This window comes from Nicotiana attenuata, unplaced genomic scaffold, assembly GCF_001879085.1.
Source record: "Nicotiana attenuata strain UT unplaced genomic scaffold, NIATTr2, whole genome shotgun sequence".
NCBI lineage: Eukaryota > Viridiplantae > Streptophyta > Magnoliopsida > Solanales > Solanaceae > Nicotiana > Nicotiana attenuata.
The window spans coordinates 119,034-145,013 of record NW_017671097.1 but is presented as its reverse complement, the minus strand read 5'-3'; the positions used below and the strand labels follow the sequence as shown (position 1 = coordinate 145,013).

The following is a 25,980-nucleotide window of genomic DNA, read 5'->3' as shown; positions in this document are numbered from 1 at the left end:
CCCCCCCCCTTCTTATTTTTCTTTCTTCTTCTTCTTCTCACTCTTTCTAAGCCGATGGTCTATTGGAAACAAGTTCTCTACCTTCACTAGGTAGGGGTAAGGTCTGCGTACGCATTACTCTCCCAGACCCCACTTGTGGGAATATACTGGTTTTGTTGTTGTTGTAGTATATTTTTGTTGTAAATCTAGGGTGATAATATCATATCTAACTCTGCTTGGCCATTGAATTTGCACATATTTGTCCTGGTTTTGCCGGAGGATATCTATATTAGACCTCCAAAAGCCTAAAATCAAACTTCCACTATGCTTATCCCTCTTGAATCCATTTTGAGGCAAATGTATCTTTTGGTGTTAGAATCCCCATCTATAGAGTGCCTAACATGGGAACCTACTAGATATAGTTCCTTGAAAATGACACATGTCATCTGTACTAACATGAATTTCTTGGGTGCTCCAATTTTATTAAACATAAAGGGCATGCCCCTGATATGTACAAAGTCATATTTCCCCTAAAAAAATTCTTGTATTCCTTTCCCTAGGGGAGCTGCAATCCAGGTACTTCTCCTGCTTCCCTTTTGAATGCCCAATTGTGCATCACATCCTCACTGAAATTGGCATGTCTTATTGTAACAAGTTAAGGAATGTCTACCACATATGGATAGCGAACCAGTCGTGCATTAGAAGGTGATTTGCGTCTCTCCTCGTCACGTATTAAAGATTTTAGAAGAAGAAAAGGCATCTTTTTATATATGAGTGTGTATTTACATCCAAAGAGCAAGACTACTTATACTGGATGTCATATGACTAATTAAGGAAAAGAAATCAGTTACAATCAATTACAAAATCACAGCAGATCAATTTGAATAAAAAAACTAATCTCCTACAATTAGGGCTCCTACAATCAAGCTAGTAAGCACTCCCCCCTCAAAAGGTTTGTTTGTTGCGGCCTTTTGTAAATACACCAGTTAGCCGTTTTTCAGATGATACATGAAGCAAACTCAAGATGTTAGTTATGATCTTTTCTTTGATGAAGTGTCGATCGATTTCAACATTTTTCGTTTGGTCATGCTGAACGTGGTTATGAGCTATACTGATTGTAGCCTTATTAGCACAATACAGGGAAAGTTTCTCTTTTCGGACAATCTCAATTCCTTTAATAGCTTATGTAGCACAAAAGTTCACAGACACCCTGGGCCGGAGCTCTATATTCTGCCTCCGCACTTGATCTAGTAACTACACTTTGCTTCTTGCTTCTCCAAGTAATCAAGTTCTAGATCTTCTATCACTTAGATATCCAACCCAATCTGCATCTGTAAAGGCTTCTACCTGGAAGTGGCCATGTTTGGAGAAAAGCAGACCTTTCCCAAAGCAGACTTCAGATACCGAAAAATGTGAAAGACAACTTGCATATGAGGATCTCATGGATCATGCATGAAGTGGCTCACCAAACTGATAGAATATGCTATGTCTGGTCTAGTGTGAGGGATAAATGATTCTTCTAACCAACCTCTCATATCTCTCCTTATCAAATGACTCTCCAACTCCTGTTTGTAACTTGTGATTGCTTTAAATGGGCGATTCTGTTGGTCTGCAACATGTTATACTAGTTTCTTTCAAGAGATCTAGAATATACTTTCTTTGAGAGATAAAGATTTCTCTTTTTGATTTAGCAACCTCAATTCCCAAGAAGTATTCCAATTTTCTTAGATCCTTGATCTCAAATTCCTATGCTAATAACTTCTTCAATCGGGTCATCTCTTCTTTGTCATCTCTTCTCACATAAACTGAGAAGAGTGAGTTTATCCTTTTGATGTCTTATGAAGAGGGTATGACAATTTCTTTGTTGATAACCGAAGGAGATTATCGCTTTACAGAATTTGTCAAATCACTTCGATCCGCACAAGGATTTCTTTAGTCTGCACACCTTTCCTTAACTTTGTTCTGGGTCAAATCCAGGAGGAATATCCATATATACCTCTTTTTCTTAGTCTCCCCGAAGAAATGTATTCTTTACATCAAACTGTTGTACGTCCCAATCAAGATTAGTTGCACAAGACAAAAGAATTCTCATAGTATTTATTTTAGCAACAGGAGAAAATGTCTCTTGATAAATCCACTACGTAAGTCTGAGTGGATCCTATAGCCATTAATCTTGCTTTGAATCTTTGAATCGACCCATCAACTTCTGTTTCACAATGAAGACTCATTGCAATCAACCAACTTCTTATCTGGTGGTGAAGTGACAAGTTCCCAAGTCTTATTCCTTTACAAGGCCTTCATTTCTTCAATTATAGCTTGCTTCTATTTGGGATTTGCAAAAGCTAGGACAGTAGTTTTGAAAGCCTTTGGACGAACCTATCATGTGTCTATTCGCATCAGAATCAATAATTCAAGAATTAAGATGAGCATTAAAGGCAATAGCTGTCTGCACGTAATTGGAAGTGTCACCATTAGAAGAGTCAAGTTTGTCCAGGAGATGGCGTCGATGCTGAACTTCGGCTGAAGACAGCTTCTCCAGAAACGGTTTTCAGTATGTCTCTACATTTATTACAATATTAGCCTGACCTCGTGATGGACCTACACGTTTCCTTCCACGACCTTGGTTGGTCTAGCATGTAGTTTCCAACATGTTTCTTTTATATGCCTTGGCTTGGCACAATAATCACAGTTCAAGTGATCTTTATCATAAGTGAATGCCTTTGGTTGCTCATGAGACACAGTTAACCCACACTTCTTGGTTGATGCTAAATAAAGCATGACCCCTCGTCGGCTTTTTTCCTCTTGAACATCCTCAAGAGAAGGAAAAAGAATTTTACAAGAACTTAAACCTTGATTTGACTGTACTTTTGGTTCATATCGGCTAGAAAATCGTATACCTTTTTCTTAGCAATCAATTTTTGAAAAAGAACTACATCATCAGTACACATCATTTGGAGATCCTGGTAGTAGTCATTTTCTTGCCATAACCCATTTAACTCGGAATAGTGATCAGTGGCATGAATCTTATTTCGAATTTCAAAGATTCGCGCATCATTTCCCTCGTGAGAGTAAGTGCTAGGGCTGGGCATATATCGGGTATAACCGATAGCCCGAATCGATAAAATGCTATTGGGGTTATCGGTATCGGGTCATTGGGTAAATAGTTCGATAACGGTTTAATGTTATTTGACTAATGGGTTATCAGTTCGGGTCTCGGTGTGCCCAATCTTATTAACGGTTTAATCGATAGCCCAATAAGCTTTAAAAAAATTATAATATTACCCATTTTGTATATAAAACCACCTTATGGCTTCATTCTCTCATTCTCTCTATTCTCTCGGTAGTTACTCTTCATCTTCTGACCTTAATCCTTAGAGTAAGTTTTAAACTTTTCTGAATTTCTCATTTTAATTTTTCAGTTAAGATTTTTAGTTTTAAACTTTAGAGAATTAATTGTTCAGATTTTTAGTTTTTCTATTTGTTGCTTTTGTTGCACTTATTCTTTAGTATTTATAATATTAGGATTTTTATTATTTTTCTGTGAATTATGCCCGCCCGCCGTGATATAGTTAGTGAGATTAGATTGTTGAATGGTTTATCCCTTACTCCTATTAACTTATAACTTTGAAAATTGAGATCATTTATTGGGATTTTCAAATGCAAAGAAAGTTTTATTTAAGTTGAAATTTAATCCCTCTTTTCTTAAGAGCAAAAATTCAATTCCTTTCTCTTAATAGTATGATCATGATTTCTATGATAAAAACATGAATTTTTTGGATAGTTTTTATTCTTATCGGGTAAACCGATAGCCGAACCGATAAGGATCGATAATCGACTAACCGATACCCGATAATCGATATCTTATCGGTTCGGTTATCGGTTTAGTATATTTATAAACCGATAACCGATATGACGAACCAATAACATTCACAACCGAACCGAATCGACCGATGCCCACCTCTAGTAAGCGGACGCTTGGTAGAATTCGAGATCTTTTCCCCAGTATCAAGCAATAAATATTGCTTAGAAATTCGGAAGTGTATAGTATTCAAAAGCCATGCATAAAAAGGGAATTATCAGAATCCCATAGACCATAGTTAGAATCAGTTTTTCTTTTTCTTTTTTCCAAGTAATATAATCAAGCAATATTCTAGACTTAATAAAACTCAAACATGATCTTAACCAAACAAGATACGTGCTAGCGCCATCTAGTTTCACAGCACTGACTTTTGAAAGGGAGTTAATATCTACCGCCTTTGTATCCGCCATAGCATGAACAAATAAAGTCCATCTCTTCAACCAGAGAGAAATTTCTTTTAGTATCTCAAGAGTCAACTAACCTGTTTTTCAGAGTTGAAAAACAAAGGATCTGATACGCCAGAAAATGACCTTTGATGTTTAGAAATTTCTGAAACTTGCTGGGTAGGGTTGGAACAAATGGACGAATTCCAAGGTGAAAAAATCTGCTTCAGAAGGTGGCTGAAAAAGTCTTCATGTGACGGCGCGTCGATCTGACGCGTTGCCGGCGCTGAAACTTCAAAAGGCACGTGACGAAGCATGGCTGTGATTTTGCCGGAACAACTTTCTGGGATTTGGTCGCCCGAGGGTTAGAAGCCATGTGGTGGTGATAGTATTTGCCAAAAAACAAACGGTTTGAAGTTTCTACGCAAGCCGTCGCTGTTATGGCAATGACAATGAAGGAGGGAGGAAAAACTCGACCTCTTGATACTTATATGGAACCCTAGCGAGGGAGAAAACTCACCTAAAAAAGTAGCAATGACTATGATATCATGAAGCTTTTAGAAGAAAAGGCTTCTTTGCATATATCAATGTGTATTTACATCCAATGAGCAACGCCACTTGATGAACATACAAGCTCAAATCGTGATGCTAGAGAAGCACACATAGAGACCATGTTTTTTTTACAATAATGGAGTCTTATTGGGCTCATGAACGTGCTAATAGATTTGGACAATTGGGCCACAAATTTAAAATGCTTAAGCTAATTAGCCTTAATTCAATTGAGGCCCAAGTATTTCAAGAGATTTAATAAGTTTAAGAATCCATTCAAGATTAAGATTTCTTTCGTTATAGATTAGGATTTCTTATTTCATGTTTCCTAGTAATTTGATTCTTGTTTTAGTAGGACTAGTTTTAGGATATGCGCTTTGCGTGTGTACCCTATGTCAGTGAGTATATAATTTTGAGGAAATTACATGAATATTAGCATTAAATAATATGATTGTGTGATGAAATTAAAATAAAAAAAAATGTAAATTCTTGAAAACGGTGAATAATAATACGATTTAGTTAACTCAACAAAGGAAGAAACAATTAAAGGCCAAACGACGAACAAACTAAATAATGAAGTCCTAAAAATCTAGAGTTTTGTCGAATATCGAATTTACTTACGAAGAGTAAGAAAGTCAATCAATATTTTGTGTTGAAATTTCCTTCTTGTGTAATTGTATAAATATTGATAGATAAATAAAGTGTGAAAATTGAATTTTGAGTTTTGATTGCTAATTGTAATTTGTAAATAAAAAATGAACGTACCATAAAATCAAGCTTTATAGCTAACCATCTTACCCGATTTTAATTCTTGAATATTTGAAGTTTCTATATAGTTCAAATAATTAAGAAAATATTTAATGGCCAAAACTTCAGCTAACTTAAAAGTCATACACAATCCTCAAAACTAAATGATAACATTGTCTAATGTGAAATTTTTTCCTAAAGGCAAAAAACGAGAATATTTCGCATAAAAGTTCCGTGCTTTTAGAATACCAGACATATAGGTAGCTAGATTTATAAAGATAGACATAGATAACAAGTAGGTTAAACAAAAAAGTATGATTTTTACTAACATTCTAAAGTGACCTTTCTGTACTTATCCACCATGTATCTCACTAAAAGAAGTTGAAGGAAAAAAGAGAACCTTAAAAGTTGGCTAATTCGCTCAAGGATGATGTCTCTATTTGGGATATTCTAGGTGACTTTAACATATAATTGTCAACGAGAGGCGGGAGGTTTGGCGACAGACCTTTGAGTCTAAGGGTTTCAAGCTGAGCAGGACGAAGACGGAATACATGGAGTGTAAGTTTACCGCTGAGCCGGGGCAAGTGGGTGTGGATATGAGGCTTGAATCACAGGTCATCCCAAGTAGAGGCAACTTCAAGTACTTGGGGTCGGTTATCCATGGGGGAGGGGAGATCGACGAGGATGTCACACACCGTATTGGAGTAGGATGGATGAAGTGGAGGTTAGCATCTGGAGTCCTGTGTGACAAGAGACTGCTACCACTACTCAAAGGTAAGTTTTATAAAGCGGTGGTTAGACCGGCCATGATGTATGGGGCTGAGTGTTGGCCTGTTAAGAACTTACATATCCAGAAGATGAGAGTAGCAGAAATGAGGATGTTGAGGTGGATGTGCGGGAACACTAGGATGGATAAGATTAGGAATGTTGATATTCGGGAGAAGGTGCTCGTGGCTCCCATTGATGACAAGATGCGGGAAGCGAGGCTCAGATGGTTCGGGCATGTTCAGAGGAGAAGCCCAGATGCTCCGGTAAGGATGTGCGAGCAACTGGTCATGGAGGGCACGAGAAGAGGTAGAAGGCGGCCTAAGAAGTATTGGGAAGAGGTGATCAGGCAGGATATGACGAGGCTTCAGATTTTCGAGGACATGACACTTGATAGGAAGATGTGGAGGTCGAGTATTAGGGTTATAGGTTAGGAGGTAGTTGAGTGTTACCTTCGTATCTTTGTGAGACTAGTCTGGTAGGTTTTTATTTATTTATTTATTATTTTATTTACTATTTCGCTTTTCAGTGCAGGACATATTTACTAGCTATCGCTTTTGCTTTGCATCTTTCTTCTGGATTTCATGTTGTTCCTATTCTTTATATGATTTCTGTAGTGATACTAATATTATTTCTTTTTGTCTTTTTCTTTTCTTGAGCCGAGGGTCTTTCGAAAACAGCTACTCTACTCCTTTGGGATAGGGGTAAGGTCTGCGTACGCACTACCCTCCCCAGACCCTACTAGTGGGATTTTAATGGGTTGTTGTTGTTGTTGTTTAACATATAATTGATAAATACATATAGGTTAGACAATTATTAATTTAGTCCCTGTATTCTAATTTCTTGTATTATAATTCCTACGTTATAATTCATGCATTACTAATCCGGACACAACTAATCCACATAACTTGCTTCTCAACCTAACGGCTCTAATGTATTGACAGAAAAAATAATAAGGTAACCAAAGTAAAAGAAAAAACAATAGTAATAAATAATAATGTAGGGATCATAATACAAGGATTAATAATGTTGGGATTAGCAATGATGAGATTATTTTCTATTTGGGTGTTTGGCTCTTTGTACTAAATATATAGGGTAAAATTTATAATATGGAGTTATTTTTAGCCTTATTAAAATTAAAAGGGTGTCGATGATGAATTTGAGGAAAAGATAAAGGTAGTTTTGTCTTTTGGTGTTTAATCCATTTATTGTCATTCGATGTTAAATTTGGTATAAAGTAATACACAATTTAGTGTAGTCCCGGGATTAGTGATGCAGGACTTAAAAGACTAACCAAACACTTGATAAAATAATATCAAATTTTATATCATGATTTTATTCAATCCATCCATCCAAATGAGTCCTTAAAGTTTCTTCACACCTCCATTTGTGCTTCAAAAAGCTGACCCTATTTGAGTATCCGTTGCCAACGTTGAAAGTGACATTTCCGGTGAAGTCCTATTCCTCATGATGCTTCTCCAAACTCCTTAATTCTTGAAACCCCTTTTGAGTATATCATACTTGTTCACCGTCATTGTCCTCCATAATACATTCTCCTTGTTCCCAAACATCCGCAGCTACTTTCCAACTAAAGCTCCGTGGAAGACTTTCAAGTCTCTTACTTTGATGCCTTCGTGCCAAATAGGGAATGTAACAACGTTGTCACCTTACCAAATGAAGCTCCCTTGTCCCTTTGTTCATATTCCACAAGAAAGTTTGTTGAAATTTCTCCGTTATAGCTGGTTGGTGTAGGCATGAAAGACATGTAATATATGGAAACAATTGATCATATGATTTTGATCATGACGTCCTTACCCATTTATGACTAGTACCTATATTGTCACCCTGCTAATCTCTTCTCAACTCTTTCAATCACAAGTCACAACATTTCAAGCCGAAGAGTCCTTGTTTGATGCTCTTAGTGGTAGTTCTAGGAAGTTGTTGGGAGTGCTCCAATTCTTTAATTGCTCAATGTTGGTCACCTCTTACCAGAATGGTCTCGCACTTTTGAGGATTGATTTTCAATCTCGACAACGCTTGAAACTATACTAGGACCTGTCTCAAGTAGAAAAGCTGAAGTATCTCTGCCTCTCTGGGTCTCATCCGTGAATAGTACATGAAAAACTCTGGCATTTCCATTGGTCCTTAAGCCTGGATTGAATCCTTTAGTGAGCTGCCTACAACTGCTATATCCATCATCTTTCTTATTGCTTCCATCACCGAAATGAACAGTATAGGTGATCTGCTATCGGAAAAGCGGAAGTGCTTCCGTTGACCGGGTGACCATGAGACTATTTGGCTAAACTTTTTCGCGCTTGGAGTAGGTCTCCAATTCCTCTCCTCTTGTATTAATTAGAAGAATAGTCCACTATTGTTCCTTCATCCTTCTTCTATTAGCTATTGTCAACCTATGGAGTAACTTTGTCAACCTGTGGAGTAACTTTCTATTGGAGTAGCCTACATTTGAACCAAAGTGCTTTCAATTTTTTTCTCCAACTAGTCTTTTGAGCTATTACATCATTGTTAACTCCTCCTTCACCTCCGAGTATCGCAATTTTCCTCCTTATTTAGCTTCCTACCAAAGATGCTCATTTGTAATCTTGGTACCGATAGTCATTTTAATGCTCCTTTTTTATGCACCAACGGTGTGACCTAGTGGTTAATGAAGTGGTATACAAAGCTTAAAGATCAGGATTCAAATCCCAGCAGAGGCAAAATTCTAAGTGATTTCTTCCAAATTTGCCTAAGCCTTAGTAGACATAATTTATTTGTGTTGATGGGAGGTAGCAAGTATCCGATGAATAACTGAGGTGCGCGCAAGCTGATTTGGACAACCATAGTTAAGGAAGAAGCTCATTTTTTTAATCTAGAAACAAGGATGCTAATCCACAAATACCAAAGCTGGCCGTCACAATCCACAACTAATTAGTTGACATAATACTTGCCTCTAGAAGGGCCTCTCTCAAAGACAGATCCAGGATTTTAAGAAGATGGGCGCACCACTGCTGATGACGGAAGAGGGACGAGTCACAACTGACAATTTGTGATTCTAGCAATTTCCAAGCTAATGAAAGTCACTAATGTTAGGGCTTGGTAGTTGATGAAAGGTATGGGAGAATAGTCGTATCGGTTTTGCAAAACAGTTTAATCTTTACAATTGAAAGATATAAGTAAGTATTATCAAATTAAGCTGCTTGAAGGTTAACTATAGGTAATTTCTCACTACAACCATTTGATTGGTAACCTATAATGGTAAGTAACCTGTCAAAACAGTAAAATTATAGTGATAATGTAAACATCTTTTAACTAATATATTATCAATGTATGATGCTAAATCCTTTTCAAGAGGGAAAATTTTTTTAAAAAAAGAAAAAAGAAAGAGATTAGCCTGTTTGGCCAAGCTTCTAAAATTAGCTTATTTTGAAAAGTACTTTCAAAAAAAATAATTTTGGGGAGAAGCAGTTTGTTTTTTGCTAATTAATTTGAAAAGCACTTTTGAGCAGCAATTGTTTTTCGACCTAAGTTTTTAAAAAATACTTCTAAGTATTTTTTTCAAAAGTGATTTTCTCCAAATTGCTTATGGGAAGAAGTTACTTTTTTCTACTTCTCAAAAGCTGCTTCTATTTCTACTCAAAAATACTTTTTTCCTTCTAAAAGCTTGGCCAAACATCTTAATGTTGGAAAAAATCACTTTTGGCCAAAAAGAAGCTTGGCCAAACAGGCTATAGGGCTGCTTGGTTTTGGAAAGAAAAACAGGTAAAAAACATGGAAAAAGGATGAGAAGAAAGATTCAAAGGGGAAAAAGGAAACAAACATGAGAGAATGGCGCTTGCCTGTGAACAGGGAAAAAAATACAAAAGAATGCTCTAAATGAGGCTCGATCTTCCTATGGCAAAAGTTCATCCAGTGAACTAAGAACTCATTTGAAAACATGGGTGCGTAGTATGCATGGGTTCTCAGGCACCACTGGCTCCAAGGTATATCTGCACTGGCCTCTCTATGGGAGATGTGCTTTCTAGTAACTTATGAGGTCATTTCAGTACCTTCAAAAGACGCCCTTTTATTCCGGCGCCAATTTCCCTGTTTAATTTGGAAGGTTTCATTGGGATTTAAGAAGTTCACAGTTGAATAGAATCCAGGTAGGTTGTCTTTCTAAAATTAAAAGAATAGAATTCAGGTTTTGAGATAGAGATGATGCATAAACTTAATATAGTTTCTAGCAGAACAAGGACCTGTTGCAGAGCACCAACTCCCTTTTATGATGTTGGTTTGGAGAAAAACCTTCCATTCTTGACAAGTGATTGTCAATAGAATGGAAGTTTATGTCTGAATTTGATAAATTGGGGCTAATTGAAATCATATTGATTCTTTAAAGTTTCCGTTGCAATAGTTTTTCAACCACTATACGTCAACCAAATATTTTTGGAAAAAGGGCTTATGCAAATTTAAAGATTTTCCTCGTGTTTTTATTAGGAGCATTTTTTTGTATCTGTTGCATCCCCTGGAAGCCTTATTTTAATAAGGTTCCACCATTCATCCAAAATAAGATGTTATATCATCTTTGAGTTAAACCCCAAAACAACACACCAATCGAACAGATACACAAGCCAATCGAACTGCTAATTTCTGTCAATAAGCTCTTAAAAGAAATCTATAACTAACAATGTTAAATATCCATAACAAGTCAACGATAAACATGCACAAAGCAGCAGGTCTCATTTTATGCAATCATGCTACTGTATTTTTCTGTTTACTTGTAATTATCAATGGATGCAGTACACTTACTAGATCAGGTAGGTCTTTTGAGTTTGTTACTCCCTCCGTCCGAAAAAGAATGACACCTTTCTATATTTATTAACAGTTTAACTTTAAACTTTCCTTTTATCCTGGATGAGATGATATATAGCCTCACAAATATCTATGACTTGTTTTAGACTACAAGTTTGGAAAACCTTTCTTTATTTCTTTCTTTCTTAAATGCCGTGTCCAGTCAAACACTATCACATAAATTGAGACGGAGGGAGTTACATTTTTCTCCTAGCTTTTGATATGGGGTGAGGGTTGGAGAAAGGAAAATGAACATAAGTTGATTTCTATTGATTTAGCATCAATTAGGTTGAGCAAGCGGATGTTGTTTTAAAGTGTTTCATTTCCTATGTTCTGCTAGAGAATCTGATGAAACGATTCTCCATTCCCCCTTCCTGGAACAGGTCTGGCTCATCACGATAATTATCATGAGTTCTGTCGGCTTCTTGGACGTTTTAAAGTCAATTATCAGGTATGAATTGAAGCCTCTGCTCCCTTACCTTCTTTTTCTTGATAATATGAAAAGTTAGTGCTAGGCATCCACATAGATTTAAATTCATTTGTGAGGATTCATATTGCTGACCTAACTCGCTTTGAATTGAGGCATTGTTGATGTACATAGATGACTTTTATGTATGTATGACTCTAAGATGGTGTTTTCTCACTTTCTTCATTATGCATTCTCAACTGAATAGTGTTTTGACATTATATCTTGTAAACTTCGGAATTTCCTTTGTGTATGTCCATGTTTGCTTAGAGTCGTGAATAAGAGAAGAGAGGAAAGTTTCATTAGGTTAGTATATTAAAGCCAAGGGGGGATCTACGTTCAACAAAGGGGATTCACTCAACCCACTTATCGTAAAATTTCACTATTTGTATTTTTAACTTAATTGTTGTTAGAAAAGGTTATCTATAATACATGTTGACCCACTTGACAAATACAATGGCTTTAGAGTAGTGGTCAAGCGGGTCCTTGAAGATTAGTGCAGTAACAACTGTACCAGAAAGATGACGTTTGTACCTTGAAGAACTTCATTTGAAGTGAAGTATGTTGTTTTCACTTCCTCTTATTAAAAATAAAAGACATAATAACATCAGTCGGTACAACGTTGCACTTGAAATAGGGATGTGCTGTTCCTTTTGGGCTTGACTCTTCCCATAAAGGCCCCATGGTCGGGGCATAAGCGCTTCTTGCTACCCATATAATCATGTTTTCATGACACTGTCCATCATTTTTTAATTCTCTACACTGTTTGAACCTTGTCTAAAATTCTTGGTAAGCTGCTTGGAGATGTGATGTCGTTAGAAGATTTTCACACGAACACCAAATAATCAGTGGCGGAGGCAGGATCTTCGCGAAAGGGGTTCAAAAAAAAATTTGTAGCTAGTGGGAATTGAACCTATGACCTTAGAAAGGTTTTGAACCCCTTTGACCTCTAAGCTACACTTTTGAGTTGTGTTAAGGGGGTTCAAAACTTAATATATAGAGGTAAAAAACAGATTTTGCCTTATATATACAGTGTAATTTTTCGGCGAAGGGGTTCGGGTGAACCCCCTTCCACCCCCTAAATCCGCCCCTGCAAATAATATAGTGTTATTCTGTGTTAGTTCATTGTTCGTTTGATCACGTTGATTCCGTATGTTGATATTTTTATTGTACTAAATCACTTACCAAGTTTAGCTAAGTTAGGACCAGTTACAATCTCATTTCATAACTTTGGCATCAAAGGAGTTTAGAGCTTCTTGCTCCAATAGAGTTGGTAGTTTAGGCTACAATATGTACAATTTTTCCAAATTATAACTGTAAGATTCCTGCTCAACCTTAAGTTTCACAGATCTCAAAGTTTGAGAGTCGGCATGAGTTTATAATGTATCAATCAGTGACCGAGGAATAAGTAATTGCCTCATTTTATAAGTAGCTGCTAGTGGTTATGGAGTGTAAAGACGAAGAATCTTGTGTTTCGTAAGCCAATTGTAGGCCCATAACCTGAACAAGTTGGTAGTACTATTTCTTCAATTACAGTCAACCACATCAGAGCCTTCATTAGGATATATTCATGGATATTTTGCTTGATCTAAAGTTTGCTTCTAACTAGCATGCTCATTGCCGAATTTGCCATTTGTCTCAAGTCTGGCCAGGTCAAAATATTTTGTTTCAACTTCCTTTTATTGATTCCTGCAATGTGTTTGATGTGCCTTCTTTCTGTGATTTTGATACTGCTATTGCAGTTATCGGAGCTTGTCAATGTGGAAAGTTATGGGGACTGGATACGTCTGGTTGCCGAATTCACTTTGAGATCTTTGCAGTCTTGGCAGGTCAACCCCTTGTTACTGGGTTCGAGAACAGCTTTTGATCACTAATCTTAACTCTGTTTGTCTGAAATTTCTGATTGTGGTTTTTCTCATGATCAGTGGGCTAGCAGTAGTGTTTACTACCTTCTTGGACTGTGGTCTAGATTGGTTTCATCTGTGCCGTATTTGAAGGGAGACACACCAAGCCTGCTTAGTGAATTTGTACCAGAGATTGTGAAAAGTTTTATCACATCAAGATTTGGTTCCTTTCAGGTTGCACTGTATTGTTTTTGCAAGTGAGGTTGCATCAAGAGTTTCATGTTAAGTTGTGGTTTTGATTTACTTTCTGTTATTTTGTGTTGCAGGGAGAAATCTCTGATCTCTCAGAGAACCCCCTTGACAATGTTGACCTTCTTCAAGATCAGCTTGATTGTCTTCCTTATCTTTGCAGATTTCAGGTTCAGACTCTAAAGTATTTACACTCTTGAGATTATCAAAATGTTCTGAAAGTTGCTTGACTTTCTAATTCATTTAAGTTCAATGTTTGCTATTACTGTTGGCTTTTGACTTACTGAAATTGCTGAATTTGGATTAATTTGAGTTAATTTGACACAGTATGAGAGTTGTAGCTCATACATTATGCAGATTACTGATCCTCTACTGCAGATGTATATGGTATGCTTAGATTTTTTGTTTTATTATTTCTAAGGGTTTAAGGTCTAATGAAGCTTATGTGTTTGCAGTGATACATTTATTTCTGTTTGAAACAGGAATCCGCTGATCCCCAGGTTCTTACGGTGGTGGAAACAAAATTTGCTTGGATAGTTCACATAATTGCAGCTATTGTTAAGACTAAGCAACTTAGTGGATACAGGTATTGCCAAGCTTATTTACTTATTTTAGCTGTGTTGTTTTAGGTTCACATTCTCCTAATTTTCTCTCATGTTTGTTTCTACTTTTAGTGGGGAATCTCAAGAAATCCTTGATGCAGAACTTTCAGCACGCGTACTGCGGCTGATAAATGTTACTGATAGTGGTTTACGCAGTCAGGTTCACTCAAATTTCCTCCCTATACTTTGGCACTCTTATAACTCTGAAATGTAGAAAAGTTACTGTCACATTCCCTGAACTAAAATAAAGGTGAAACTCTATTGTGTCAATAGCACATCCTCGTTTACACGTTCAAGCATTTTATTCTTTTTCTTTTCTTGGAACTTGATCAAACTTGTATATATTGGGTTGATTCTGACATCATCGTTTATGTCATTTATCCTTGATATAATGCAGAGATATGCAGAAACGAGCAAACAGCGCCTTGATCTAGCTATTCTTGTTTTCTTCCAGAACTTTAGAAAGTCGTATGTTGGAGATCAGGCAATACATTCATCTAAGGTACACAATTGAAATTTGTTTGCTGTGGTACCCAAGTGCCAAAAACTTTCTATTGTCATTTCTCTTGCTGGGTATTTAATCCATTTATTCCTCTACAGCAACTATATGCTAAATTGGCTGAGCTTCTTGGGCTCCATGATCATATGCTAATATTGAATGTCATTGTTGGGAAGATAGCAACCAATCTTAAGTTTTATGGAGAGGTAATTGTCATAATTGATTTTTTGTGATTTTGCCATGATCATGAATCATTATATCTCTTCTTTTTCATTAGAGCGAGGAAGTTATCAGTCAAACACTGAATCTCATGTTGGAAATGGCATCTGGGCAAGTATCATCTTACTTTTCTTCTCGAGTTTTTCACCAATTATTAGAGTTGAGGCATCTCCTTGTTCTATTCTAATTACTTTAAGCTTCTTGGTTTGGCAGATATATGACTGCAAAGCTTCTTGTAAAGTTGGATACTACTCAATTAATAATATCCAATCGTAATGTAAGTATCATTTATAGCTGAGGTACATTGCTCTCTTTTCTGCTGATTCCTAAACATTTGTAGCTTTGGTTGGACTAATACTTTAAATTTTTCATATTTAGAGGGAAGAATTCCCGTTTTTGGGGGACTTCAGGTGCTCTCGTAGTAGAACTACCTTTTACTATATTATTGGCTTGTTGATCTTTATGGAAGATAGCTTTTTGAAATTTAAAGCATCAATGGATCCACTTCTACAGGTGTGTGTTTGGAGCAATAATTACGTAACTTTCTTATTATTGTCTTACCACCATGAATAGTATGCGAAAGAGTTTTACCTCATTGTTTTTGTTTAATTGCACCAGAAGTTGCTCAACTCTTTTTTCCATGAATAAACTGCTCCTAGTCATTCGCCTTATTGTAAAAGTTCAGAAGCTGTAATTATGTTTCTGTTCCTCACACTGATGAGTTGAGCGGTAATGATGCAATAAAAGGTCTTGCTGAGTTTGGAACTGATTCTGGATGCCTTGTTTCGCACTGATGATGTTAAGCAAGCATTAATTGGGTTGATGAGGGATCTCAGAGGAATTGCAATGGCTACAAGTAGGTTAGTAGCATGGTGAATATGAATTTTTCCTGTTGAGGCATAAGACTTGATTGTTTCAAATGCTTTCACTTCATCTTTGTCCTCCTATTCCTACTGTTCAACAGCCGAAGAACCTATGGTTTCCTATTTGATTGGTTATATCCAGCACATATTCCCCTTCTTCTTAAGGCCATAAGAATATGGGCAGACACTCCAGAGGTGAGATTTAATCGTTAAAGAGCATTAGAGTTTCTACTGTTAAATCTTTACTACTGTTCTGTTTTCCCTTTACATACATTCTTCCATAGAATTCGTACCCAATGGAAGCACATCCAAATATATGCTGTGCATATATATTTCTCTCTTGACATTTACTTGCCAATACAAGAATGAGCTACTCTGTTTGCAGTGTCAGTCCTGGATAAAGAACATTTGTGTATATGGGTTTACATGCTGGTGAGATGAAGCGTACCAGATTGTTGAAACTTTTTTCCCTTGCAGGAGATCTAACAAATATTGAAAACAAAAAAAGTAACTTTTGTGATATCAACTTGTAGGGGGCAATTTTCCCTTAAAATTTAAGATATTTTTCTATTGCTATTTCATTCACTCTGATCTTAGCACATTATAATTATAAAAAAAAAAAAACAGAGTAGTTGATCCCTAGAAAGTGCTTGTGCTTTGGTGCACACTGGAGACTTTTGTTTTCTTCTCCTGTAAAGCTAATATAATTGTGTCTCCTTTTTTTTAATGTATGGAATAGGTGACAACACCGCTGCTTAAATTCATAGCCGAGTTTGTGCTGAACAAGTCCCAACGACTGAATTTTGAAATCTCATCTCCCAATGGCATTCTTCTTTTTCGAGAAGTCAGCAAATTAATTGTTGCATATGGATCCAGAATTCTCTCTCTGCCTAGTCACGTGGATATGTATCAGTTCAAATACAAGGGTATTTGGATTTCTTTGACTATTCTTTCGAGAGGTAGGAATTTTTAGCTTCTACAATATTTTGGTTATATTCATTCTCAAAAAAAATATTTTGGATATATTCTAGATTTCCCTGTGTATGGCCCTTGAAATGGAAGGCTTCCTGTTTGTTGTTTGCTCGTAAGACTAATCTTCTCTGACTGTTAAGTTTCATGCCTAGGAGAAGAGTTACGAAGCCCATTACTTCTGTTTTATGTTGCCTTGTTTCCCCCCTCTTTTGTCTTACTGTGATAAACTCCAGTAGAGTAGCTTATTATTTTTGTTTTTATTTCTCTGAATAAGAATTAGTATATTTCATAAAGTTGATATTTCTATTAACTTGGAATTTTAGGATATTTTCTCTGAGAAGGTAACATATTGTATATTAATAAAGACTACACATCCCATAATTACATAGGAGAGGAAGAAAGACTCCTAATCCTTGTTCTTCTCGCAAGGAATCTAAAACATCAAAAATAGACTCATGGTTTTCTAAAAGTTTTCTTTTACACCAAAAGTAGAACAGCAATAGACACTTCATCTTCATATTCTGGACATGATTGTACTTGTCTTCAAAACATCTTTGGTTTCTCTCTTCCCAAATTATCCACCAGATGCAAGCAGGGACTCCTCCATCTCTCCTTCTGATTAGACAAATTACCATCTCTATTTCAGCATGTAAGAACTTCAGGAATTATTCTTGGTATAGTCCACATAATACCCCTTGAGTTGATAAATCTCCATAGTTAAGCAGTCAACCTGCAGTGTAAAAAGAGATGACTAAATGACTAATTGACTCTGCCTCCTCTCCACATAAGTAGCATTTAGCGCATAATTGATATCCTCGCTTGACTAGATTGTCCTGTGTCAACACCGCCTCCATTGCCATCAACCAAGTAAAGCAAGCAATTTTTTTATGGAATTTTAACTTTCCAAATCAGTTTCCATGGCCAACAACCGACTTGATTCATGGAAAGGATGAATTCCTTATAAGCTGATTTACCGGAGAACTTCCCAATTTTATTTCCTTGCCAATTCATACTGTCTTCAGAGTTTGAAATTCCTTTGAACTGTTCTATAATATTGTAAAACTCAGTCTTCTGTAAGCAAGCTTCCACCCTTGCATATTCCATGCCTCTCCTATTGTTGCTTTTTGTTGCTAATTGAGGATGTAGATGTCAGGAAAAATTGTCTCAAAGATCCTTGCCCTAACCAATTATCCTTCCAAAAGGATATCTTCATGCCATTTCCTACGCTGAATTTGGTTTTGTTCATGAATTTACGCCATAGATTTCTGATGGATTTCCATAGACTTACCCCATAAGGCCCATTCACTGATTTTGTTGTCCATTTACCATCCGTACCATACTTTTCCCTAATCACCTCTTTCCATAAGGATTGTTCTTCTTAAGAAAATCTCCATAACCACTTCATCATCAAGCTTTGATTCTGAGTTCTCAAGTTCTTTATTCCCAACCCCCCTTCCTTCTTGTTGATTGTATGAGAGTTCTATTTGACTAAATGTACTTTCTTCTTATTGCAGCTCCCTTCCCACAAGTAGTTCGTTCTTAATGCATCTATTCTCTTCTCTACGTTCACAGGAATAGGAAACAGGGACATCATGTAAGTGGGCGTAGCATCCAATAGAGTTATTTAGAGTTAATCTACCCCCTTAGATAGGTACTGACTCTTCCAGTTAGTCTACTTCTTTTCACATTTCTCTATAACACCATTCCATATCCCTTTTGATTTGATCTTTGCCCCCAATGGCACTCCCAGATAAACGGTAGGAAGCTCCCCTATTTTACCTCCAAGAATTCTAGACAAGCATTGCGTCTCATTTACAATATTTATTGGATACATAAAGCTTTTGTTCCAGTCAATATGTAATCCAGATGTAGCTTCAAACAAGATAAAATTGCCCTTAACACTTTCAGTTGTTCACTGTCAGCCTCACAAAATACAATAGTGTCATCAACATACTGTAGATGGGATATCTCCGTATTGCTCTCAGCCCTAGCATTTACCTTAAAACCCCTTATCCAATTGTTTAATTGGGCAGTTTTTAGCATATCATTCAATCTTTCCATAGCGATTATGAAGAGAAAAGGAGATAAAGGGTCTCCTTGCCTCAAACCCCTCTGAGAAGGAACAACAAGCTGATGAACCATTGACCAGAATTGAGAACTTTACTGTACTGATGCAAAATTTTATCCAGTTAATCCATCTAACAGAAAGTTCCAATTTAAGTGATATATACCTTCTCTATGTCCAGTTTGCATAATATTCCAGGTTCTTTGCTTTTCAATCTTGCATCTACACATTCATTGGCGATTAAAGGGGCATCCATTATCTGTCTGCCCCTAATGAAAGTCATTTGTTGAGCATCCACCTGGTTGTTTACTACTTTTTTGAGTCTTTCAGTCAATAATTTAGATATGATCTTGTAAACACTTCCTATTAGACTTCTAGGCCTGAAATCTTTCAACTCTTTGGCCCCCACCTTCTTAGGAATTAATGCCACAAAGGTGGCATTAAAACTCTTTTCAAACACACCCTGTTCGTGTTATTTCTGGATTGCAGCTACTACTTCCTTGTTCACTACCTCCGATCATTGAATGAAGAAAGCCATAGAATATTCATCAGGACTTGGTGCTTTGTCCCCTACACGTGCCTTTACACTTTCCAGATCTCCTGAGTTTCAAAATGACTTTGCAACATTAAGTTCTCTTCTGGAGAAATTATAGGACAATTTTTGATATTGACCTGTGGCATCCATATTTTTGGTTCAAAATATAGCTTTTGGTAGAATGTGACAATCTCCTTTTTTATGTCTGCCGGACACTCCATAGTTTCCCCTTCTACATTCAATTTGTCAATATTATTGTATCTCCTATCAGCATTTGCAGTTCTGTGGAAACATATAGTGTTTTATTCACTTGTTTCAACCAAAGAGCCCTAGATCTTTGCCTCCAAGCCACCTCCTCATTTCTAGCAATCTCTTCAAATTCCGGAGCTAAAGCAGACATAACATGTCTTTCTTCCTCAGTCAGACATCTCTGATCATGTATTTCCTCCCGTTCAGCTAGTTGGTTGAGGATAGTAAGTTTTTGCATTAAGTTTAAAGGCCAGGATAAAATCAGGTCTTCCGTCACATTTTACCATCCCATGAAACTAATATCCCCCTCTAGTCCCACTAGCTTCCAATTGTGCATATTTCCCCCATCTATTATTTCCACAGTTCTTTTACCATCTCTCCAATGTCTCCTTCGATTTTGGATTCTTGAAAACAGTATATATCTGCTTTCCACTTGTGAATTAATCTCTTGATCAACATTGTTTTTCTATGTCGATTCAACCCCCTAACATTCCATGAGAGAATGTTTACCTTCATTGATCCTGGATAACCATACGCCCCCCTTACTTCTAGTACCATTGCTTCTGAAGTTGCTTCCTATTTCCAGCCCTTTTTGTTCTTTAATTCCTTTTTGTCGTGGAGTTTCTGACACTTGCATATCTGGAAACCCTTTGTTCTCTTGTCTCTTGTTTTCAATTTTCACGAAAAGCGACACTGCTTCTTTCTCGCATACCTGAAAATTTATCCCAAACACCTTGCCGAGTCTGATTATGTTTTGGTGTACCCAAATTGAAGCCTTAAATTCTGGGTCCTTCTCTTCCACTAAACTCTGTAAATTTAGAGGAGTAGCTTCTTCTATTACCCACCCCATCTTATTGTTCTTAACAGTCAAGTGAACAGTTGTTTAAGCAAGTTCTGTTAGCCCTTTGTTTTCTTTCTCTTTGGCCCTCTGTTCCCTTGTGCAAAATATATGTGGCTCTCTGCCTAGCAGACTATGTATTTTCCCCATCTGTGTATTTAGCTGATCAACACTACAGTAACCCTGGAAATGTAATGTTAACAAATGGGAATGTAAAAAACTGAATTGATCGTCATTTCATCATTATGTAATTGCTTATGCTTTACTCTACACTGTAGCACTTGCTGGTAACTATGTCAACTTTGGGGTGTTTGAGATTTATGGGGACAGAGCGCTAGCAGATGCTTTTGACATTTCTATGAGGATGGCTCTATCTATTCCCTTGGCTGATATACTCGCATATAGAAAGGTATTATATTAAGAGCTGATTTATTCAAAAATATCGCTGGTATTTTATTTATTAGATGCTTATCACATGAGAATTAACTCCTCTTACTATATGATGTTAACAAAATAGTATGTTCAGACTGATTTTGTTTCTGAACATAAAACCTTCTGCTGCTTTATGCTCTGAACAAAGATATTTTATGTGATTTATGAACATATAAACTTCCCAACAAACATCAAAATTTGTTGCCAGCACTCTACTTATTTTGGAGTGTACTCCCAAAAAAGAATGGGAGCATCACAACTCACATACGCACCAAGTTTGAGCCCATAGTTTCTATGTGCTTGTTGCAGATGTAAAGTATGGTTTATTGTGAGTTGTCTACATTCGCTCAGCTAAGAAAACATACTTATAAGTGACACAATTACAACACGGGAAAATATAGAGACTACTGAGACATTTGAGAGGTCAACATCCTGGTGGAAAGAAATACTCCTGTTATCTATTGAGCATTATGTTGGAACTAACATTTAGGCAATTTGGTTCTGACTATGATGCTAGCATATGAAAACTGCAGAAGTATGTTGGTTAAAATTTGTTTGTCAGGATATACATCTTTAAATATGGATTTGGTAGCAGCCACTTGTAGTTCTTTATGTGTTTGGAGCACCATTTGTATGCCTTTAGTGTTTGCTTGGAGTAGATTTAAGCCGTCTTTGAGTCTTGTGTATGTGGGGAGCAGATGCAGAGAAGAAGTTGATCATTTTGGTTTTCTTTTCAGTTCCTTTTTCATTTTTTTCTGTGTCTTTGTCTATATCTTACATTTTCTTTTGGATTGGTATGATCGAGTTAAATATTTTAAACTACTGACCACTTTTTTTTAAAGTGGACCTTCTCATTGTTATTCTGGCAAAAATTTATCTGTTCAATCAGCGGTGTTGCTGCTTCTTAAACATTAGAGCCTCAACATTCTTCGAATGAGCAGTGGTGTCAAATTGAGCTAATTTGTTTAAGCTGTTTATCTTTAAAAGTGGTTTTATCCCTGATTGTGTCCTCAGCAGTGGACATACCTCTTACACGAATTTTGAGGGGTATATATTCTTTTTCCCTCTGTAAATTATCACATTGTCTGCATTTCATTTTAACAATATAACCACTTCGAATTGTCTTATCCTACAGCTTTCAGGAGCTTACTTCACATTCCTGGAAATCATGATGAAAAACCAGATCCATTTGATACTAAACTTGGACTCAAGTAGCTTTATATTTATTGCTGGGTCTCTTGAGTCTGGACTTAAAGTTCTGGATGCAAATATCAAATCACAGGTTTGTGCTGCGATCGACCATTGTCCTTGGGATGTTGGATGCCATTTCTTTGTATTTGTTTGATCTTTGCAAGTGTTGAGACATAATACAAGTAAGTAATTAAAAGTGTGCTCTTCTCTAACATCTTAAACTTTATACGAGGTGGTCACACACTTCAACATGGTGGCTGAGCATGCAATGATTGTGAGTTCAAATTTCACCACCACTCAAAAAGCAAAAAATATTTCACGTGTTTGACCCAATCAAGCCCACAAGCGAGACCTAATATAATTATACTATAATATAAGTGTGAAGGCCTTAGTGTGAAGTCAAAAGACTAAAATATCCTTATAAAATTAAGTGACATTGATGCCCTTAAAAAATAAATAAGTTCTTCCTTCATCAACTTTAAACCAAAACTTTATTATACTAATGTGCTGAAACGTTAGGGCAAGCATTCCATAATAAATACTGATATTAGTGAAGTTGCACCTCTTCCATGCACTTCTTGCTATTTTCATTTTTATCTAGTTTTTTAAATTATTTCTTTCATTTATACGTTGGTAACCCACAAAATCTCTTCAGAAATTCTATTATGTTTATATTCTTTTCTCACATTGAGCAGTAATTTTTTTATACTATCAATGAATTAACTATACTTAAAGTTCAAATAACCTAAGCGCTAGAAAAAATGAACAGGCAAAGGTAGTGTCAATAAATCATCTATATATGTAAGTTAATGAGAGCACAATTACAAAAGGTAGAGATCCAAATTGAGTGCAAAAGTAGATGACCACACGTCAAGGATAGATATGTAAAGTTCTTGGAAGGCAGACCTATACAGAAATACTTTCTAAGTTGTGATTTTAAATGAGATCGACATATGCTTAACAGCCAACGAGCTCCATTTCATATGTCCCCCTCTATGTGCATTTGTGCGACTCTGATTAGTTCGGTTTTTCTCTATGCCAACGAGCTCCATATCAGATATGCATCTATTTTTCTCTTTGTTTATCCTTAATATTAACATAGTTTATAATAGTTTTCAAATATATGTATTATATCTCTTCCTTTCTAAATCATCATAGTTCATGTGTTGAAGGAATGCAGTCAATCTACATATAGGTGGTGTTATAGTTTCCTTTATATTATTATATCAAATAGAGCTCCAATCCAAAGTGTTGAAAGAACAATGAGTAACGAACTTACAGTAATAGAGAAGGCATTGGATAATGAGGCTCTATTAATTGTCTATAAGGAAAAGGAAGTAGGATATGATCATATTACATATTTATATAAACCTAATTATTTTGTATTTAGAAATTAAGTCGGTCGAATATGCTCACTATTTGTTAACATATATTATATAAAATTGATAGGAATGCACGTGCAACGTACGTATCCAAAAACTAGTTAAATAATTAAAAGTGTGCTCTATCTGACAGCTTAAGCTTTTGTATAAGGTGGTCACGATTCAATGACAGCCTTGCTGGGATGAATCATATAATTAGTTCTCAACAAACTGAATCCAATTTATTTATTTTTAGTGTGCATCTGCTGTGGACAACTTGGCTACTTTTTATTTCGATCACATAACAGCTGGAGAGTCACCAACTAACCCCGAGGCTCTTAACCTGGCTCAACATTTGGCCGATTGTCCGAACATATTTCTTGAAGTAAGTTCAACTGCTCTATTTATTTAAAGGAATAATGATTTCAAGACCTTTTTTAGAAACTGCGTATTCGTTTTAGCCGTGGTAGTAGGGAACTCTGTTCTTTTTTGACCCCTCCCTCCAGTTTGTTTTGTCCCTTTTATTTCATGAGGTTTCATCCTTTATTTTTATTTTTTTGTTATTGCTCTTATATACATATTTTTGTTCGGGTGGTGGTGCGGGAATGTGGAGTTTGGGCTGGAAAATGCAGTAGATTTCGGAAGATGGTATAGCATGCTCATTACTATGTTCAAAAGTCTCATGCCAAAATTATTTTCAACAATAGGTAGTGAATGTTGGGCCCTCTGTCGGTCTAATTCTACTAGTATAGATAAAGTTTCTATTGTATATCATAGTACCGTCATAGTAGTTTATCTTCTAAAATTTCAATTTGTTTATAAATTATATTATAGTAGTGTCTGTGAAGGGAAGAAAAAAGACCCACAATATCATTCCACAGTTGGGAGAGAACTTGGGATGGCTGGACTCTGCTAATAAAATTATTAAATTTGTTGAGAAAGGGTCGTGGAAGGAAGAGATGTCGAAAGAGTGACCACCTGGAGTGGATTTGTCCTTATGTGGTACAGATAAAGATTTGGCAAAGAGAAGATGTTAAAATCTTAAAAAATGATAGAACGGAGCAATATATTCTTGATTGACAACTACTCTCTCAGGTATACGATGGAGTTTGTATACATGCTTAATTGATTGCTTTGGTGATTCCAGAAAATCGCCCTAGTCATTGGGAATTTCAAAAAATGGGCTGCAAGAATTGAAATATTCCGGCTAGATGAGTTAAAGAACTAAATGGTGTCACTGATCAACGTTTGTCATCGACCAAATTTAGCGCTCCGACCAGGTTTGGATAAGATGTTCAAGTTTTCCGCGGTTGAAAGACATCTTCAAGAAAAATTGGAGACAGATTCTGTTTTCTAGAAATGGATGATAACAAGAGATACATAATATATCTGAGATGGGCTAGAATCTGCATGTGTTTTGCAGAGATAAAAGTCCCGACGACGATTAAAATCATGGTGGATAACTTCACGTTTAGTGTTCGGATATGGGTGGAGTTCAATGCTTGGGTGGAGAAAGTTGATCAGGATGTAAAATACGGCTATCGCAGAAATGGAAGAGATGAGGTGTAGAACCTTGGTGATTTGAATGCAGCGTCACAGTTTCCCAATAAGAATACCTTGTGGAATTCTAACATGCGTACGGGATGCATGTCAATTGTGCAACCAGATTTAAAATTTAAAAATGAAAAGGGCCATCTTGTGAAGGCTTTGCTTTTCTAATTTTTAAGTCTGGTGCGTCTGGGTCTTCTAATAAGTAGACAAATAATAAAAGTAGCCCATCTTATTCATTGGTGAAAATAAGGAGCAACCCGACCGTTACAAACATTCATATATCTAACGGACGGGGATCCAATTTTCCTCTTCTAATTTTAAGTCTGGTGCGCCTGGATCTTCTAATAGTAGATAGGACCATCCAATTCATTGGTGAAAATGAGGAGCAGCCCAACCATTTCAAACATTCATATATCTAATGGATGGGGAGCCAATTTTAGAAATGTCTGCAAGTCCAAAGCTGAAGAGCCATGTTTAAAGACGCAGACCCTTATCTCATTTATCCTTTAGTGTCGGAAAGTTGAGAGCTCCATGCAGATGTTGGAATCGATGGGAAATAAAGATACTACAGTCTCTGTGCTTGCTTCCTTGGATATGTTTGTCCAAGACCTTCCCCTAGGTCCAAAGAAAGCTTTTCTCTGGAATATTTCGAGGATGAAAGGGTGAGATGGAGTCATTACCTGAAGATGACAATATGACCTGGGAAAATCTTCAAAAGAATTTCATTCAAAGGTTTTTGAAGAATTCACATGAACACATGCTGTTGATTCTCCTTTGATATATTTATGCGCAATTTCAGTAAAAGATTAAACTGAGAAGGGCGTCAAGATGGGTAAGAAGGAATATACTGAAAATGTATAAACTACTTGGGGTTCATATGATGGAACTCGAAAATGAACTCCTTTATCTGTTACTACAGATTGAAAATATCAGGA

At 36.4% G+C, this 25,980-nt stretch overlaps 1 protein-coding gene across 2 annotated transcripts in view; it reads left to right on the top strand.

Moving 5' to 3' along the window:
• Window positions 1–25,980, top strand: part of LOC109205904 (exportin-7-A) — a 54,939-nt gene that overhangs the window by 16,443 nt on the left and 12,516 nt on the right. Inside the window, exons 9-26 of one of the 2 annotated variants that reach the window (XM_019368662.1) lie at window positions 11,493–11,560; window positions 13,318–13,404; window positions 13,501–13,653; window positions 13,746–13,838; window positions 13,996–14,055; window positions 14,151–14,254; window positions 14,343–14,430; window positions 14,668–14,772; window positions 14,871–14,975; window positions 15,047–15,099; window positions 15,202–15,265; window positions 15,367–15,501; window positions 15,736–15,848; window positions 15,953–16,046; window positions 16,591–16,810; window positions 20,789–20,919; window positions 22,078–22,224; window positions 23,751–23,879. In XM_019368662.1, coding sequence (XP_019224207.1) covers window positions 11,493–11,560; window positions 13,318–13,404; window positions 13,501–13,653; window positions 13,746–13,838; window positions 13,996–14,055; window positions 14,151–14,254; window positions 14,343–14,430; window positions 14,668–14,772; window positions 14,871–14,975; window positions 15,047–15,099; window positions 15,202–15,265; window positions 15,367–15,501; window positions 15,736–15,848; window positions 15,953–16,046; window positions 16,591–16,810; window positions 20,789–20,919; window positions 22,078–22,224; window positions 23,751–23,879 — 1,949 coding nt within the window. Of the gene's footprint in view, window positions 1–11,492; window positions 11,561–13,317; window positions 13,405–13,500; window positions 13,654–13,745; window positions 13,839–13,995; window positions 14,056–14,150; window positions 14,255–14,342; window positions 14,431–14,667; window positions 14,773–14,870; window positions 14,976–15,046; window positions 15,100–15,201; window positions 15,266–15,366; window positions 15,502–15,735; window positions 15,849–15,952; window positions 16,047–16,590; window positions 16,811–20,788; window positions 20,920–21,831; window positions 21,989–22,077; window positions 22,225–23,750; window positions 23,880–25,980 lie in introns of those variants that run through there. The other variant, XM_019368663.1, reaches the window with a different exon arrangement.